At 43.0% G+C, this 18,768-nt stretch overlaps 1 protein-coding gene across 2 annotated transcripts in view; it reads left to right on the top strand.

The window, feature by feature from the left end:
- Window positions 1-15,277, top strand: part of CFAP221 (cilia and flagella associated protein 221) — a 30,708-nt gene extending 15,431 nt beyond the window's left edge. For both annotated transcript variants that reach the window (XM_083489293.1, XM_083489294.1), the window contains exons 9-25: window positions 567-699; window positions 795-906; window positions 2,028-2,139; window positions 3,135-3,222; window positions 4,122-4,211; window positions 5,438-5,533; window positions 6,207-6,303; window positions 7,231-7,358; window positions 8,219-8,299; window positions 8,978-9,085; window positions 9,229-9,366; window positions 9,743-9,901; window positions 10,003-10,103; window positions 11,492-11,584; window positions 12,074-12,181; window positions 14,092-14,157; window positions 15,056-15,277. In XM_083489293.1, the coding sequence (XP_083345419.1) occupies window positions 567-699; window positions 795-906; window positions 2,028-2,139; window positions 3,135-3,222; window positions 4,122-4,211; window positions 5,438-5,533; window positions 6,207-6,303; window positions 7,231-7,358; window positions 8,219-8,299; window positions 8,978-9,085; window positions 9,229-9,366; window positions 9,743-9,901; window positions 10,003-10,103; window positions 11,492-11,584; window positions 12,074-12,181; window positions 14,092-14,157; window positions 15,056-15,179 (1,834 nt within the window). In that variant the 3' untranslated portion in view covers window positions 15,180-15,277. The remainder of the gene's footprint in view (window positions 1-566; window positions 700-794; window positions 907-2,027; window positions 2,140-3,134; window positions 3,223-4,121; window positions 4,212-5,437; window positions 5,534-6,206; window positions 6,304-7,230; window positions 7,359-8,218; window positions 8,300-8,977; window positions 9,086-9,228; window positions 9,367-9,742; window positions 9,902-10,002; window positions 10,104-11,491; window positions 11,585-12,073; window positions 12,182-14,091; window positions 14,158-15,055) is intronic.
- The last annotated feature ends 3,491 nt before the right edge of the window (window positions 15,278-18,768 follow it).

Here is an 18,768-nt window from a genome sequence, read left to right as displayed (position 1 = left end):
CGTATTGGAGTCATATAAATGAGGACTTTACATCCTCCAAATAATTTTTTAGAATTTAGGAAAAAATAGAATCTAAAGTGTTTTCACAATAATGTAGGCAGCTTTCATAGTCTCTTGGCTAGGTTTCAAGAGGCTAACTTCATAAATTTACAAATTCTGACCGGGCTCAGATTATAATCTGAAGCAGAGAACAATTTTTGAGAGCTCCTCAGCCATCACCACCCCAATTGTGCTCACTCTTTCCTTCTTCTTACCTTGGAACTCACTTGGCAAGCATAACAGCAGAGGCAAGGAAGGAGAAGAGAGGTTGGGTATTTGCTTGTTCTCCCCTTTCTCCATTTTAACATTGTGCACATAAAAGGGTGCCTGGGCTCTGAGCACATGTGGAAGATATAAGTGTCTCAAGGGCTTCTGCCATTGCTAAAGCATACACAATGATTCAAGTCTCACAATATCCAAAGTTTTAGACTCCCACTTAAAAGCCAACGTTTTTCGAACCACATCTGCAGTTCTTTGCAGAACTATAGCTATCACAGTTAAAATTATGTGTCTCTTATGAAATCTAGGAGAGCAGACTTTGAGAAGCAAGAAGCAGTTTTGGCGAGAATACCAAAGTCTCCACAAAAAGCAGTGGCACGGCTACTGCAGAAGACAGCATTGCCAAAGCAAGAACGGAGCAGTCCTCTACAAAAACCACAGGTGGGGGATTTAAGGAAAACAATAACGGCGGCAAAAATTGTTAGAACGAAATTGGGCCCATTATTTGTTTTGATGTGTCACATTTTATTTCGTAGGCCATTGAATATAAAAACTTGAGATTCCCAGCTGATTTGTCAAATCCTTATGCTGTGGCAACTGTTTTGGTTCAGGAACCAGGCAAAATAAAGATTAAATACTTAAAAGAAGGTAATAACTTTGAGTATTACATGTTTGTGTAATGTGTGGTACTACAGGGCTGGAATTTCTGGGCCTGACTAGAATACATGGAAATGGCAGCAAACACACTCAATCTAAGTGTGTAAGTGCAGTGGTCACAAACTATTTCACCTATTTGCATTTGCATTCTATTCCCTCCTCTTCCTCTGTTGTGTCCCTTGTGATGTTTTCTAAATTGTATGCTCTTTGTGGTAGGGAACTTTGCTTTCATTTTATCACTTTCCATATTTTCCCCCAACCCACCTCAGGCAGATTGGCTAGTCAGCCCTAGGAAAGTGATTTGAAGTTGGAGGAACTTGTTCCCACCATAAAACACAGCTTAGTTTGACTAAATTTGGCATCTCTGTACATTTACTAATTTGATTCTGTGACTTACAGGTACTAATAATGTCTCATTGTAGTTCTTACATAATATGCATAGTATGAATAATTTCATAATTTTATTGTATGATTAGTCTATATGATATATGGTACATAGATAGATAGATGGATGGATACTGCCCTGGTATGTCTATACTGTAGATGGACAGGTGGTTATAATTAATTTTGGACAATAAACAAACAAACTGAACCATTCCATCTGAATCTGAAGGATCTTCCCCCAGTTGCAATAAATCACTTCCAACTCTCATGGCCTTGCAATTCTGAGCACTGAAGGTCCCTTCGACACAGTATAACTTTGTGTTTGTGAGGACCACGCTTATTAACCTCCCTGCATGGTTTTGGCCTCGGACCTTCTCTGTACTGATACTGCCGCTGTGCCACCCTGGTCATCATATGATCACTTCTTCACATGTGTACCACTTGATGAGGGTTTGTTGTATATCTTGAATTATGTTCTGTAAACAAGAAACGTCTCATTTGAAAATATTCATAGAGCCGAGGTCTTATTCCCATAACACCTGAAGCTTCATCATAAACTCCTGTAAAACAGATCTTGGTAGCAATATAATCCACACTTTTTCAACATTCTGCAGTCTCTTTATACGCCATACTAAATGGAATATTTCACCATTTGTAACTGCAGCCAGTGGTGGAAGGGCTATTTTACTCTGTTTCCTGAGCACCCTGTTTTTATTTGTGCCCTACAGTCCTAGGAGGGCAAGGTGATGGAGGAGCTATAACAAGGCAGGTGAAAGAAGCTGTTTTTGAATTGAAAGTCAAGCAGGACATACAAGCAGAGCTAACCAACCAACTTAAATGGTGAGTGGCGCTCACATATTATGGAAGCAGAAATAAACAAATATAACGGCTCGTTGTATTTAGCACTAACTGAATACGCCGCTTAGTGTATCTTTTGCAAAAAGTGGATAAAGTGATTTTATTTTTTGCTTCCCAGTTTGTAGCTGGTGAAAAATTATATGATTGTGATTTATCTTGGTCAATAACTGAACAAAAAACTTACTGGGACATAACCAGTGATGGTTTTGCACTAGTGGAAAGCAATTCCGCTTTTGCAATGTGCAGTGTCCCACCCCCCCACCCCCCGATATTGGGAGGCCTTCTGGAACAGTAAGGGTTATGACACAGAGGGCTGCAATAGGTAGAGGAACTGGCAAAATATAGGTGTTGGGAATAAGCAGAAGCACTTTCTGTGAATCACCTTGTTGTTGAATCTTGGTTTGTAAATCATTCATGTGCCAATACAAATGCAGTCTTTGGGTTGAAACAAAAAAGAAGCACAGGGCTATAACCAGAAGAGTACTTGAAAACAGAAGGGAGTGATTCAGCCAAAATTAAGTATTTTGAAATTAGGTGGATTTCAACAGTAGAAATTCCATTGAAATTACTGGGTCTTAAAAGTGCTTAAGTTTAATTGTGTCTTGCCCATGTCAAGTCAATAGGCAGGCGATCTAAAAAATCTGCACAATGTTTGCATTGGATTGATTTCCTCCTTGCAAAAGCCTTGTTAGTACAGTGGTACCTCGGTTTAAGAACAGCCCTGTTTGCAAACTATTCGGTTTAAGAACTCCACAAAACCCGAAGTAGTGTCCCGGTTTGGGAACTTTATCTTGGTCTAAGAATGGAAGCCGAATGGTGGAAGGGCACTGGCAACAGGAGGCCTCATTAGAACAGTTTAGGTTTAAGAACAGACTTTCAGATCAGATTAAGTTTGTAAACCAAGGTACCACTGTAAATAGTTGTCTGAGCTGAACTTTAAAGTGAAAACTGTTCTCTCCTCTCTGATTTGAATGCAGGCAGGTTCATTTAGGCAAAGATCCAATTTCTCCAACTATTCAAAGGCAATTTTCTGAAGACCGACGTAGAGAAGTAGAACTATACAAGGTAGGGCATATTTTTGTTTTAAAAGAACTGTGTGGGTTTGTACATTGCAGGTGACAGCTGGGATGCTTGTACTCAGGCAGATAGATCCATCTTGTTAGAGTACAAGCATGCACCTTGCTGCCATTATTTTTTTGGGATAATATGTGCAGTCCCGTTTCCTGTCTTCAGAGTTCACGTGCAATGTATAGCAGGAAGAAAAAGGAAAGTGGGGGAGAAACAGAAGAGGGGGGCACCTACTATACAGGCTCTTCGGGGATATCTTCATGTACCCTGTAGGTTGGGCACTGGTCCTGTGGCATCAATATACCAGTGCTCCTTTTGGACATGCCATAGTCTTACATGCCTATTCAACGTAGACAAATAGTCAAAGGGACACAGGAATCTGCCTTGTACTGAGTCAGACCCATTGTCCATCCAGTTCAGTATTGTCTACACTAACTGGCAGCAGCTCTTAAGGGTTTCTGAAGGGGATCTCTCTGGAGATGCTGGGGACAGGACCTGGGAACTTCTGGGTGCAAGGCAGATGATCTGCCACTGAGCTATGGTCCACTTTATTTGCATACTCCTTTTCTGTATACGTTATGCTCAAAGTGGTTCACAGTTCACAGCAAAGTATGACAAGCAATGCACCACAGTCCGTAATGTCCAGAAATGTAACACCTTGTCCCTTAGAGTTCCAGACAACTTCATCTCAGCTGGAGAACAATCTCATCCCACCCCTTCAGTGGCAACCTATGAATCAAACCCAGAACTCGCCTCACTGATGAGTTCTGCTTACATTTTGCAAGTCCCTTGGAAGACTACAATTTTATTGAGCCCTAAATGCAAGACTTTGCTTAAGGATCCATCAATGTACTAATGTGGGTATTTATATATCTTTGTTTATGGTGCTGAGGCAGATTAAAAGGGGAGAGCCTATTATGGAGAAGGAGTTTCAAAGGAAGAATGTTGAAGTCTCAGTCAAACGTGTCATCCGAGACATTGGCGAGGTAGGTCTTTGTGTCAGAGTCAAATGGATGGATGGGAATGCAGCAGGGAAACTTGCCTTTGCATTAAGAGATCCTTGTGAATATAACTGGGAAACTTCCTTTCGTTGGTGTCTCTCGCCAATAGGAAATAACAGGGGAAAGAGTCTGGTGAGCACTTGGAGATTTATCAGGGAGAACAGTTGTGTGGGGGTAGTCTAAGATTGCAGCAGTAGTGTGGGGATGTCATAGCCACCTGAAATTTGTTGATTTAAAAAGAAATCTCAGCCAGATACATCCAAGAGTTGATTGGCATGTACTTAGAGAGGAAGAAATGAAACAAGTTGTCACCATGAAGTTCTGATTATTGTAATCTTCTTGCGCTTCTTGGAAATAAGTTTGCCTCCAGGCCGTTTGTATTTTGCTGGAGGGATTCACTCACATGCTGGAAATTTAGGTTTACACAATTAAAGTGGATTAAAGTGCACTGGTGTAACAAATCCACTTTTAAAGTTAAATCAATCTCTTTGTGGTTAGGACAGTGATGGGAAAATTTATTGAAAAGTGTAAACAATTGATTACAGTAAGATCATGTCCTGCGCATGGGGTTACATTCTGAGGGGTGGCGTGTAAAGCTGGAATCGTGCATAGTTGAAACTTACCTGCCAGAACTGGCGCAGGATCTTACAGGGCCATCCAAGATCTTGCGAAGCCCTCTGGAGCCTGTGCAAAACCTTCCGAAAGCCTGGGAAGCAAGTCTGAGAGCTTAAAAGCTCTTGCTGTGCTTGGAAAACTCAGCCGGGAAAGAAACTTTTAAGCTCTCCGCGTTGCATGTGTTTAATTTGTGCGATATCAGTTGGCCTGCCGCCAAGCACATAAAGCTGTGATTGCACAAGTTAAATGTGCACAAGTTGTGACCCTGCTGTAATGGGAACGAGTATCACCACTGCACAAGCAAATCAAGATGAATGTTCATAGATGTAGAACTTGCCTGCAAACATCAGAACAAATGTTCCATAAAGACCGGCCACTGTCAAACCTCCATGTAAGCAAACTGGGATGAATGCTCAAGAAACAGGCGATCCAGAAGAGCCCTTAGTCCTACAGAAGTCAATGGGTCATACTTCTGTGTAATTTCAGATACTTTCACCAGTATAAATAGGTTGCTGTTAAATAAAGAGCTTGAAAGTGTTTATTCCTAACTGTAACCCTTTAAGACTGAAACTGTTCCCTTTTTGTGTGCCGTGCAGCCCCCCAAATTCTATCCCACGTTTGATCTCCTGCTAAACAACCCTTGGTGTCACAGGCACTGGAATCTGCGACGGTTCCAACAAGCTGCACGAAAGGTACTGAAACAAATTGTCTCAGTTAAATACTGGTGTGCTACCTGCCAGCTTCAGGAATGCTGCTCATTCATAAATCCTTCCTGAATTTGCAAGTGTGTTTTATAACTTTTTTTTAAAGTTACAGTTTTGCTGTGAAACTATGATTGAATCTATATTGCGGGTATGATGGCTTCACTGCCTAAAGTGTTTGCATTAAAAGGAAACAGTATGTCAGCTGTTTGATAATCCCACCATTCCATACAGCTGCCAAGCCTAATTCTGCATGGGTAGGAGAAAGTGGAAGTCACAGGTAGATGCACTGCAGCAATTATACCAGGCCGTTGGATGCCTCGCCTTCCAGCTTCACAAGAACAACAAACATTCCTACACTTTAAGGTTCCATAAGTATGTTGACTTCAGATAGGTAGCTGTAGGCAGCTTTAAAGGCGTTATAATTTTTTGTGCCTTCTTTTACGAATTCAAATTAGTTTTTAAAGGGCCACATGCACTCTTTGTGCATATATTTTCCAAGTTTGTTTCACAACTGTAAGGTCTAGAAAACCCTGGGGCTTAAAAACGAAACAAAACAATTTGGCAGTTTCCAGACTTATGTACACAGAGATTCCAGAAAAGTTTTGGAAGACACATGCCACATAGAAAATGGATTGAACAATATCCTAAATGATTCTCCTAGATCTTGGTTCACGGCCGGCTCAATCGTGTGCTAAGTGTGTGGCGTGGAGTATTAAAAAATATGAAAACCCAAGACTGGGAAGAAGCATTCCCATCAGGTAAGCCCTCCGATTTGGAAACCTGTTTTTTAATATTTGTTTTCGTGTCACGTTGTGAAAAATGATTAGAAAGGATGCCATGACACACTGCTGTGATGCACACCCTCGTGTGCTATAAATGAATGAATAAAGGAACAGCTAGAAACATCCTTCCGTACCAAGATGGGTTTTGTAGCACAGCCCTGCAATGCTTCCACTATGCTTTTCCTCTTGTCCTCTGTGGGTGGGCCACACATCACAATTACTGTAAAAACAAGAAACAGGAATGTCATACCATTTGCTTTGTGCCATAAATGGCAACGGCTACTGTCAGATGCAGGTGGTGGTTGCACATGAGTAACCAGGCAGGACTCCGACCTGTCTTTTACAGGTTTTATTTGGTGCAAACTATTTACAGTGCAGAACCACAAAGTTCATGTCCGTCTTAGTCACTTGCAGAATCCGGGAGTGGCCCCTTCGAGCTTCTCCCCCAACATAAGAACTTAGACACCCCAAATCTCTGCCTCCCCTCCTTGCGTTTCACCCCTCTGCCTCCTGGCCAGCTGGGCTAGGTGAGGAACTTGGGCTCTCAGCAGGATCTTCAAGCCCTCTCCTCGCTTGGCTGGCCCCTTCCCTCTCTGCTCCACTGGAGGTGTGGCTTTCCCCAGGATCTGCTCCTCAGAAGCGTTGGAGTCTCTCTGTATTCCCCTGCCTCCCTCCCCTGTTCTGATGGCAGTCCCGTGACAGCTACCATTTAGGCAGAACAGCAGAGGAAAGCATGAGGAATACTTTGGGAAGTGGGGACACCTTCTGCCATCATCTTCCAGGTCCCAGGGGTCAAAATGAGCAACAAAGGGACAAAAGTATCCCACCGTTTTTGTTGCTCAAAATGCATACCCACTCTTCACTCAGTCTTAGCATTTGTACATTTCTGTCCCGGTTCAACAGAAAGCAGTTCTGAAACGACCAGCACACTAGCGATAAGTGATGATGGAAGAGTGCCTTGTGTCCTCACGGAAGATCGCCTGCTGCCTTCTGAATTCCCCACTTACAGTTCGTCTCGGGCTGATGAGCTGGTAGGTGCCTCTGTGACGTTAGCAATGGTTGATGGGTTAAAAGAGAGTGTCGCACTCCTTTCATTCGGTTGGGCAGCCGCTTCCTGTGGCTACAAAACTGGCGTTCTCAAGCCCATCGATCCCAATTAAAAAGCATCCTGTGGTTACCTGTATGCCAGTTATGTTATTTCCTCCTCAGTCCAACCATTAGAAAAGATTGTTGTTACATAAATTGAAAACTAATAACAATATTTATCTGGTTTTTTTTAATAAAAAGAGAAGAAAAGACAAATTTTCCCGTTTGAAAGATTGATAGTGGAAGGTACAATTCAGTACTTGAGGTTACTTTTCACAATAATCTGCCTCAGAAAGTCTGGTGGGACCAGAATTTGGAAATTTCAATTGAAAAAATCTGGAGGAAGCCCTGGTCTAAGGTTCCATTTAAACCTTTGGGAGCTGCATTTGAAGTTGGCCCATGGTTCGTATTTAACGCCAAGGCATCTGTCTTGTGTTGCCCCAAGGGATGTGTCTGCTGTTCTTGGAAGGGATGCCAAGTTGTAGGCACCTACTGACCTGTCTAGTGGGACTGCCTGAGGTTTATAATTTCACGTTATGGGACTTTGCCTAAATTGCCTTTACTACTGCTCAGCCAATCCCATTGTTTCCACAGATAGCATTATTAATTTTCTTCTTGGCTGAGGATCACAACAATAAGAATCAAGAACGAGTCGCTCACTTCTTAGTGGAGGCTCAGGCCACATGGTGGAATGCTGGAAGACATTAATTTAAGAACTCTGGGTTTCTAGTATAATTAAAAAATGGCAGATAGCCCTATTGGAAATGTGATACCATCTTACATACTGTTTTGATTTTTTCCCCAGGCACCTGAAGCTCTTGGTATAGTTCCTGTCAGGTCTGCAAATGTTAAGATTAAACAACTTCACCACTTCTATGAATTAAAGGTTAGATGGCTGCTAAGTCGGGTCCTGTTTTTTACTTTATGCTAGATGTTGGGCGGGACGCGGGTGGCGCTGTGGGTTAAACCACAGAGCCTAGGACTTGCTGATCAGAAGCTCGGCGGTTCAAATCCCCGCAACTGGGTGAGCTCCCGTTGCTCTGTCCCTGCTCCTGCCAACCTAGCAGTTCGAAAACACGTCAAAGTGCAAGTAGATAAATAGGTACCTTTCGGCGGGAAGGTAAGCGGCGTTTCCGTGCGCTGCTCTGGTTCACCAGAAGTGGCTTAGTCATGCTGGCCACATGACCCGGAAGCTGTACGCCGGCTCCCTCGGCCAATAAAGCGAGATGAGCGCCGCAACCCCAGAGTCGGTCACGACTGGACCTAATGGTTAGGGGTCCCTTTACCTTTACTAGATGTTGGGCAAGGCATGGTCAAGAGGGAACAGGTGGCAGATTTCTAAGTTTTCCAATTGTTATTTTTTAAAATTGTATAACTAGGTCAAGAGAGAGGGATATTGATCCTGAAATGCCTGCCATGTGAAGGGTTTCCTCTACACAGTGTCATGGGAAGGCATGTGAATTATGATGAATATGATATTCCCTTGTTAATTCATTTTAGGTAGTTGTCATTGGTTCATTAGAGTTTTCTACCGTATTTCAATTCCTTTTCCCTTTGTCCAAAGGTCCCTCAGCATTTCACCCTCATGGCATATCAGCCATTCTGTGTGCACCATGCGGCAACCAGTTACAAAGTTCCAAAATATTCCCAAATTCTGAGGACCGGTGCAGAGGTAACAAAACTTCTCCAGTATTGCGCCCCCCCCCCTTTTCTCGTGTTAATCTTAGCATTTGGTGGTTCAATAAATACTTTTTTAAAAACCTAACTAACAGAAAGACACCTTTCCAGAACATTTAGTTTCTGCCTTTTTATCAGGAAGAGTTGATCCCAGTAATACCGGCTTCAGAGGAAAAACTCCAGGCACAAGAAGACGAACTGGACACCACCCTGCTAAACCTCAGAGCTCCCGAAGCTTTGCTTCATCCTCCAACCGATCATCCACTTCAGATTTTCGTAAGTAAAAAAGGGCAGGCCTCAGGGCCACATCCTGAATGGCTTAACTACAGTGGTACCTCGGGTTACAGACACTTCAGGTTACAGACTCTGCTAACCCAGAAATAGTACCTCGGGTAAATAACTTTGCTTCAGGATGAGAACAGAAATTGTGCTCCGGCAGCAGCGGGAGGCCCCATTAGCTAAAGTGGTGCCTCAGGTTAAGAACAGTTTCAGGTTAAGAACGGACCTCCAGAACGAATTACGTTATTAACCCGAGGTACCACTGTATTCAGTTTCCTGACTCCTTATTGGTTGGCTGTCTTCAAAAGAAGCAAGAATTGGGGGGGGGGTCCTGTGGCTCTTGTTTCAGTGTCACCCTTCGTTTCCTTTTCAGAATCCTAGCCCAGGACTGTGTGAGTTCAAGCAGCCATTTCCCTACGCAGAAAGCAGCATTGAATATCATATTTGCCCCATTCCGAAATACGAACTTACCAAGCAATTCCCAGCAAAATCCTGCATACCGCTGACACAGAAGAAGTTCCTTCATCACAGGGTAAGGGCTGTTGAAGTCACTGGGGATCCAAGACATGGGAGCTTGTCTTCTTTTACTGGCTAAGATTGCTAGCAGAATTTTCTGATGTGTGGTCTTTTCAGGAGGTGATTCACGGCCTAACCGGCTGGAGAAAATTCCCATCAGTTATCCATTCAACTTTACCTAATGTACCTGCTCTGAACAACATAGCAATGCCATTCTGGTAAGTAAGAACGAGTGCTTTTGTTGAAGCACCTAATTAGTTTAATTGCACCTCAGTTGTGTTTACCCGAAACAACCCAGGGAATGTCGCAAGACTGAAAGTGTGGGCTTCCTGACAGGCTACTGATAGGCTAGTTCATTTACAGTTTACAGTGGTACCTCAGGTTAAGAACAGTTTCAGGTTAAGAACGGACCTCCAGAACGAATTAAGTTCTTAGCCCGAGGTACCACTGTACTATTAACTTATTTCAAAGCATTCGTATCCCATTTTTCAGATGAAAAACGGTGCTAAGAACAACAGCCAGATGGTTCCGGACCATTGCTCTGTCCTTTGGTCAGATCAGATGAGCCAACGATGAGTGCTCATCTGGCAGCTAGCCATTTATTTATTTATTTGTCCTAGGCTTATTAATATCAAAGTGAAATGCTTGATTTGTGCATACGGCATTGCATGTGGTCAGTAGAGGTCAGGCTAAGCCTAAGTTACTCCTCAGTGAGGAGTTGAGGGAAGGGGAAGTTGGCTGCTAGATTTGTTCAAAGGAAGAACTTAGCTCGGCAGATTGTGGCCACTGTTTTGTCGACTGCTTAGGTGGCCCCAAACCACTTGGGTTTGAAGGAACAAAGGGTCTCTTTCTAAGCAACACTCTTACAATGCAAATGGCTCATTTTGATCGGATTTTTCTGTCTACGCATCGGGCACATTCCACACATTTCTGGTTTTTTCAGTCATGGATTCCTGCTGTTCCACCACTTTCCACCCACACCATTGGCAGAGTGTTTTTGTCCATCCCCTCAAAGTTTTCTGTGACCCGTAAGGTCAGACCCTGTTTTATGTGTTTAAAGGTTATGATGGAGGTAGGGAGGGTCATAGCATTATGTTCGCTCTTGTTTCTTTTATAACATTTTCAAGAATAACAATAGTTACTAATAAAAACAACTTAAAAGACCCAACAGTGAATGTAGACAACACACACACACACACACACACACACACACACTACATATTCCTTATTTTTCGTTTGAAAAGCATTGATATAGTTATCTATGAAAATATAACATTATGGAGAGGGTGTAGATTGTGTTTCTCCCATTCTCTCCTACCTGCATCACTGTGGTTCTGTCTTCAGAGAGCCAGTGTGGTGTAGTGGTTAAGAGCGGTAGTCACGTAATCTGGGTAACCGGGTTCGCGTCTCCGCTCCTCCACATGCAGCTGCTGGGTGACCTTGGGCCAGTCACACTTCTGTGAAGTCTCTCAGCCCCACTCACCTCACAGAGTGTTTGTTGTGGGGGAGGAAGGGAAAGGAGATTGTTAGCCGCTTTGAGACTCCTGAAGGGGAGTGAAAGGCGGGATATCAAATCCAAACTCTTCTTCTTCTTCTTCTTCCGCAGCATTGATCCCTACAATGAAGTCATGATTCCAAAAGCTGTACCTCCAATACTGAATGACTTGCCAGAGCATGATAAGGAAAGTGTAATCGACGAGTAAGTTTCCTCTGCGCTGTTCTTTTGAAACAATTTTGTTGTGTTTCAAGTGCTGGGACTTGATTGCAAACGTGTATGTGTATGATTAAAGGTGTACAAGGTTGCTCTTGTATGCATGATGCTTGGGTTCCTAAATGACAAGTTAGGCTACAGTCCTAAGCCCACTTAAACCCGGGAGCAGCAGGATCGGTGGAGTAGTGATGGCAGGGCAGTGTTGCGCACCTTGTTTCCCAAGGGTGAGCGTCTCTGCCATTTAGGGGGTGCGGATGGCGGCAGAGTCAATCCAATGCTGCTGTGCCCACACACCCCACTCAGCTCCCCAAGCCTCACCCCTCTCCCTCTTGGTAAGCAAAAGCGGCATCATTGGGAAGCCAAGGTTGCAACGCCATCCTGCCTTCATGGCCTCACTTAATTAAATAGAATCTGCTTTTGTGTAGACATGCCCTCAAACAACTTTAACAATAAAATAGCTGTCAACTTCATCTTCAGAGTGGCTGACGTGGAGTCTCCAGTATTGCTTATACCAGAGATGGTAAAAGCTGAATTTCCACAGATTGACCTCTCTTCTGATGAGAACAGATCACAAAAGTATGGAAGGTAAGCCTGTTCCCATTAGAGGGGTGGGGAGTGAACCACCTGGCCTAAGATGATATTGGACCATGACTCCCACTATTGCTGGCCATGGGTCATACTAGGTAGGGCTGATGGGAACTGGGGGTCCCACACAACCCTACGACAAAATGTCACACAGCAGTTAAGAACGTATGGCAGCCCATGTCGGTGGTGTAGATTTTGGTGAAATTCATCAAAAATAGTTCAAAAGGGCACATTATTCTTTTAGATTTTGCAAAAAAAAAAGTTCAACAACCAGCAACTTGCCCCCCCCCTCCCCCAATCTGTGTCTGGATTTTTTGAAATATGGCAACAATAACCTTCAGCTATTGTTTCCCTCTAGAATATCATTGGTGGTCATCTTTAGTCACCCCTGAATTAATAATACAGCACAGTTCCTAATGCACAATTATTTTGATTTGTTTTATGTTTTTTGCCATTCCTTGTAAAGAAATAACAGATGAGATCGAAACTGAGATTTAATTGTACTGACAGTTGGTGGGGAAGGCAAGCATTCAGGTTGTGCAGAACTGTTCTGCTAAAAAATAATCCTTTGTACTTTGGAAGCCTGTTACTGCGCCTGAGTTTGGTTCAAGCTTGCTTGGATTTCTGTAGTGAAGCAATAAATGTCATAATATTGACCTAACCTATTTATAGCATGTAAGCCCTAATTAAGCTGATATGTTCTTAAGTCGGAGCATATAGAGAAGCAAAGATGATGGTGAGAATGGCCCTTGGACTGTGTATCCATCTAATTAGCTTTATTAATCTGAGTTAGTGTATGAAGATGTAGTCTGCAATCCTATTTAAGGATAAGGGCTAGAGTAGGCATAAAGTGTGTTAAATGCATGAAAGCATTTAATGTCCTTAAAAAAAAAGAAACCATGGAAGATCAGCATTGGGACCATACATTTAACTTGTATGTTTAAGTAAAACCAGCTGGGGGAGGATCAGAACCATAGCATGAGACAAAAATCGCTCCCACCGTATGCTGTCGTTTATACTGGAATAAGTTATCATAGCCATCAGTAGCAGTAACACTTTCCCTCCCAGGGGAAATGGCAGCTTAGAAGCAGGAGGATTTTCACTGGGAACACAGGATGGGGGAAGGTTAACCCCTTCCCTGCTTGCATGCCATGGTCCAGACCCATTGACACACATACACACCCCACTGCTACTAAATGGCATTTCCATGCGCTCTGGCACACGTCACAGTGTCCCATTGCACCAGAAGCGGTTTAGTCAGTGCTGACCAGAAAGTTGTCTGTGGACAAATGCCGGCTTCCTCGGCCTGAAAAGCAAGTTGAGTGCCGCACCCCATAGTCATGTTTGACTGGACTTAACCAACCAGGGGTCCTTTACCTTACAACTAGTAAAGGTAAAGGTACCCCTGCCCGTCCGGGCCAGTCGTGACCGACTCTAGGGTTGCGCGCTCATCTCGCTCAAGAGGCCGGGAGCCGGCGCCGTCCAAAGACACTTCCGGGTCACGTGGCCAGCGTGACAAAGCTGCAGCTGGCAAGCCAGCACCAGCGCCGCACACGGAAATGCCGTTTATCTTCCCGCTATAAAGCGGTACCTATTTATCTACTTGCACTTAGGGGTGCTTTCGAACTGCTAGGTGGGCAGGAGCAGGGATCAAGGAACGGGCGCTCACCCCGTTGCAGGGATTCGAACCACCGACCTTCTGATCGGCAAGTCCTAGGCGCTGAGGTTTTACCCACAGCGCCACCGGCGTACCTATACCTTACAACTACTACTAAGAAAAAACAGGCATGCTAAATGCATTTATGCATTAAACATACCATTTGCTCTTACTCCTATTGTACGCAACTGAGGTTCGCTTCTGAAGGCTGTTATGATCCTTGCAGCAGTTAAGAATTACTTTCTCTTCCTAGTGAAATAAATATAGAGCTTAAAGCTGCCTCATGCACATCTGTGAGTACTTCTGCACCTGTATCCAGGTAAGTGACCAATGTGAATATGAATAGACATTGTATTGCTTTGCTGGTATAGTTAAGTAGAAACTGTAATGATCCTTATTGATGGATACAAAAAGGCTACTAAATGGCCATTATTCTGTGGACTCAGTATAGGGACCAAGCCCCACTGCTGCCTACTTTAAAGGAGATTAGATTGAAGATTTATGGGCAAGATGGAGCATGGTGGAATTCATATATATGTATGTTTTATTGGGGGGAAATAAATTAGGAAATTATATAACATTACACAGCATTTCTTGCAGTTGGTATGATACAATTTTGTCCACTGTATTTGTTTTATGCAATCTGGCTCTTGGTTTTTAAGCCACAATATGAAATATTATTATCATAAGAATAAACAACAGGATTTACAATTTCATGAATTATATGTAAGATTACAGTCAGTATACATGTCCACATGTACTGGATATGTATATATTATATGTGAGAGGAGTTATAAATACAAGACATTGTTTCTAACAATATAAGCAAATTTATAATGTGTGAACTGCCCTGAGACCTCCGGGTATAGGGCGGTGTATATAAATTCAATAAATGAAAAATGAAGTGGTGTTGGTAGAATATATTCCATCGGTTTCAGTAGCCCTTGGATTTTCTGTATGTATACCAAAATTTGGATATGTTTGGCTTGTGTGATGCACTTTTGGACGCACTCAGAATATGGGCCATTATATATGCTAGACTTCTGAGTATGGCAGGCCAAACATTTAACTTCCGAACAGGTTCCTCTCTTCCCAATCATTTGAATGTGCTCTGCCAAATGTTGGCTACTTCTGGTTAGTGCAAGCTCCGGCTGCTCCAGGAACAGTCTAGTTTGCTTTGTTTCATGTCCTGAACTTTTTCCTCTATCCTTTTTCAGAGATATAAGAGACATTGTGGACTGGTATATTCAAACTCAGAACAACATTTTTGGACAAAGGATAGGTGAATCTATGGAGAAACTGAAAGAAAAGGCCGTTCAGAAGCACCTAATCCTCAACTAAATACTGTGCTTGAGATAATTTCATGCACCAGCCAAACTTTCTACATTTTTTTAATGTAGCATAGCTTCTTGTGAAAATAAAAGCTCCACACACTGTTATATTTTCATGTGAGGACCCTGAACATTGCAAATTATATGCCACGTGAATTGGAAGTATAATATGTTTCATTTCCCCTCTGTACCTATACATCGGTTGCTTCAGAAAATGGGCCTTATTGTGTATAAGCTGGCTTGCAAGAGCAGCTTCACACACTAACAGAGAGAAAGGTTGAGGGGGAAACACCAGGTGAACAGTTAATATCAGTGGTGGGATGCCCTCCCATCTTTATTATTTTATACAAAGCTGCTTCTGAGAAACCCTGTGTCTAGATTCTTTGACAACCATGTTGCTATGTATATATCTTTTCCCATATAGATGTTTGGTCCATAGCTTACCCACCTGTGCATACACAGAGAAAAAGAGCACAGTGTTGTGTATCTTGTGTGACAGCATTAATTGCTTTCTGATAAAAGGTAGAAAAAACTGATATGCTCTGTATTTGAGTTCATTGCCTTCTGTTTAATTGTGGAATCACAACAATTATGAACTGTACCTCAGACTCTAGCCTGGACTCTTTGACTTTCTGGATTCAAAGGGTCACTGTTTCCCCTCAGGTAGGTAGGCAGGCAGGTAGATTAGGCATAATAAGACAGCAAAGTGAAGGGGATTGAAAGTGAATTATCCTATCAAGGAGCCGACTGGTTGCATGTTCAGGAGCTGTCTCAGTGACAGACAGCGTTAAATGTGAAGTTTGATTGGAAACGGGAACTTAGCCTGAGGAAATGTCATGTAAACTAATGTCTGTAAATAAGTTTTCTAGTATTAAATACAACAAAACAAATTTGCTTCATTTCCCCCTAGTTTTTAATTGGATTAATTTGCCAAGCAGTTGTTTTTCTCTGCATTGTTCTCTGGTCCAGTCCAGTTTCACGTAGACATTTTATCACCTAGTGTAAAATAAATAAAATTCCAAGTCATGTTTTATCACTGACACCCCCAGTTACATAAGAAGCGGTGACTAATGGGCTTTATTAATTGGAAAATTGGAAAAATGCTTAAGATTTTCATAAGCTGATGTCTGTGGGGAAACGCAATGTTCCTTAACATCAGTATCCTTGTTCAGTGCAATATATATTGCCAGCCTCTTAAATTACCGGTAATTAGGCTTTATGGGATTGTGGGGAGTAACTGACGCGCCTTCTGAAAATAGATTGAAAATCTGAGAGCGAGCAACATTCAACTATAATAACAAAACAAAAAAAGTTAATATACAGGGTACATCCACTAAAGTTGGAAAATGTTCCTGGTTTAGACCCAGCAGCTCTTGAGATGATGCCAGGCAGACTAGACAAGAGTGGCAGAGAATTATGGGTGGACCAATGGAACTTAAGGAAGCTCTCTTAACATCACCAGACTTTGGAGGGCTGTGCTGTTAGTGGGCTTTCCACACACACATCCCAACCAGGCTAGAGCCTGGCCTTGCTTCTGAAAAGCATCTGGAGCCCCAGGTGAGTGGCTTTTCCAAGCCCCTGGGGTACTTGGCCAGTGCCCAGCCCTGCCACCCGTTGGTTCCAGACCTGTTGCTTTTTATGAAGTCAAAGCATTGGTCCATCTAACTCAGTATTGTTTACACTGACGGGCAATTAGCTCTCCAGGATTTCAAACAGGTCTTTCCCAACCCTACTTGGAAACACAGGATTGAAATTGGAACCTTTTAATGCAAAATTTGTGCTCCACCACTAGACGGATATGTTAAGTCACAATCATCACCCTCAGCCATTGCCAGCACCTTTAAAGCAATAGCTTTTTTTCTTGTTTTTAAAAAAGTCTCAGGCTTTCTCCACTGCTGGGCAATTTCCCCAGTTTACCTGTGTGGATAGAGGATATTTGGTGTCCCCTGCTGCGAAAGTGTTATTGTTTATATAGCGTGATTCATTGTTAAAGTGTGTTTGAAGTTTCTGAAGCCAGCATTACAAAATCAGGTTTTGCTGGATAACCCACCTAACATGGCTGTACAAATAACAACATTTGCTATTGGCCCCATGTGCCACTTGATTAAATTTCCCAGTTAGCTGAATGAGGGTGCAAAGGTTTAATTTCCATTATTTCATGCTGGAGTTGCATTTTTAATTTCCTGCGCAGTTTTATGCTATGGGGTGCTGCCTCGTTGCAATATGTGGTCATATTGGGGATACAGATACAGTCACCAGGGTGACCATAAGCAGCTGGATATTCAGAGCTGGCGACAATTGGGGGAAACTGCTACATTACACACTAAGAGGTTTCTTAAAAAATATATATTAAAAGAAACCAAAAGTATATCAATTTTACAACCATCATTATCATTACATATTTTTAGCTTCGCGTGTGTTGGCATCCTTCCTTCTCAAGAGACAATGGAGTGTGCCTCCAGGGGTAAAGTCAAGCCATTGTTTTAGCAGCCCCAAAGTGACCTCCCTGGAGTGCAAACCTGGGCAGTGTGTAGGGAGGTCCTGGGCTGCCCAGCTGGTAAGACCCCTCTCTTGGTCTTGCTGATGTGGTCCAAAGGAAAGCAGAGCAACACGTTTGGCACCAGCTTGGCTGCAGGAGTTTCCGGAACCATCTTAAGAGACTCCACTCTGGATTTATGTAGGGTTTACTCCTTGGCCTTTTCTTCTCCTGAAGATATCCCGCAAGGCAGTGGAGATTTAGGATCAGAGTTTTCCTTCTACATGGCTGCCTAGGTTGACGAGCTCCATTTGCCCCCTCACGTCCCTCTACAGCATGTGCTTTGATCTTTGGACTCACTATTGGCCTCATCCACTCAATCTGCCAGAGCCTGTCTTCACATGCAGGAGAAGTCCCTAACTCACTAAGGGTTTGAGACCCATTGGCTACCCTCACCTGGTTTAGCTGGCTAGTCAAAGCCGTTTCCCGGGGTGTGGCTGTTGTCATATGCTGAGAACTTCTAGGAGCCACAGGTGAGAGCTGGGTGGGGACCAAAGGTGGACAAACTACCCCAGAAGGTGCATGACGTGTCCCCCACCTGAGGTACTACCCCTCCCCTAACACCCCATACACCTGTGTAGACATTTCTTAGCCCCAAAATTATTGACCATTTTCTGTTGAAACATCTAAGTATCAGTCACTCCTAGCCTTGGCCTCGTACCAGACACTGAGGACACTGAGGATGAACCAGGCACCCCAAAGGTTGAGGAGAAGCAGATGAGGGTCCCTGAATTCAGTGCAGAGCCTCCCCTTGAAGGGTCCTCTGCACTGATAGCAGATCAGGAACTCCTGGAACAGTCAAGAGTAGAAAGAGGGGCTGTTCGCACTCCCAGTCTTTGAGACCCATTGAGATTAATGGTTATGATGACTAAGTTGAGACCATTTCAATGGGTCTACTGAGCAAAAGTTTTTTTATCATTATTAGTTTTTATTAATGATACTCTGAGGAAAAGTTAAAGTCAACGCAGTTTCAAAAGCAAATGTACATAATAAAATCACATGTCTAGGTAGGCTTGTGTGAGCAAACTGCTTTTTAGCATGCAGAAAAACAATGCTGTGAAAG

Source organism: Podarcis liolepis (genome assembly GCF_965112155.1).
Source record: "Podarcis liolepis genome assembly, chromosome: 1".
NCBI lineage: Eukaryota > Metazoa > Chordata > Lepidosauria > Squamata > Lacertidae > Podarcis > Podarcis liolepis.
The sequence above is the reverse complement of the archived record's forward strand: the minus strand, read 5'-3'. Positions and strand labels throughout refer to the sequence as shown.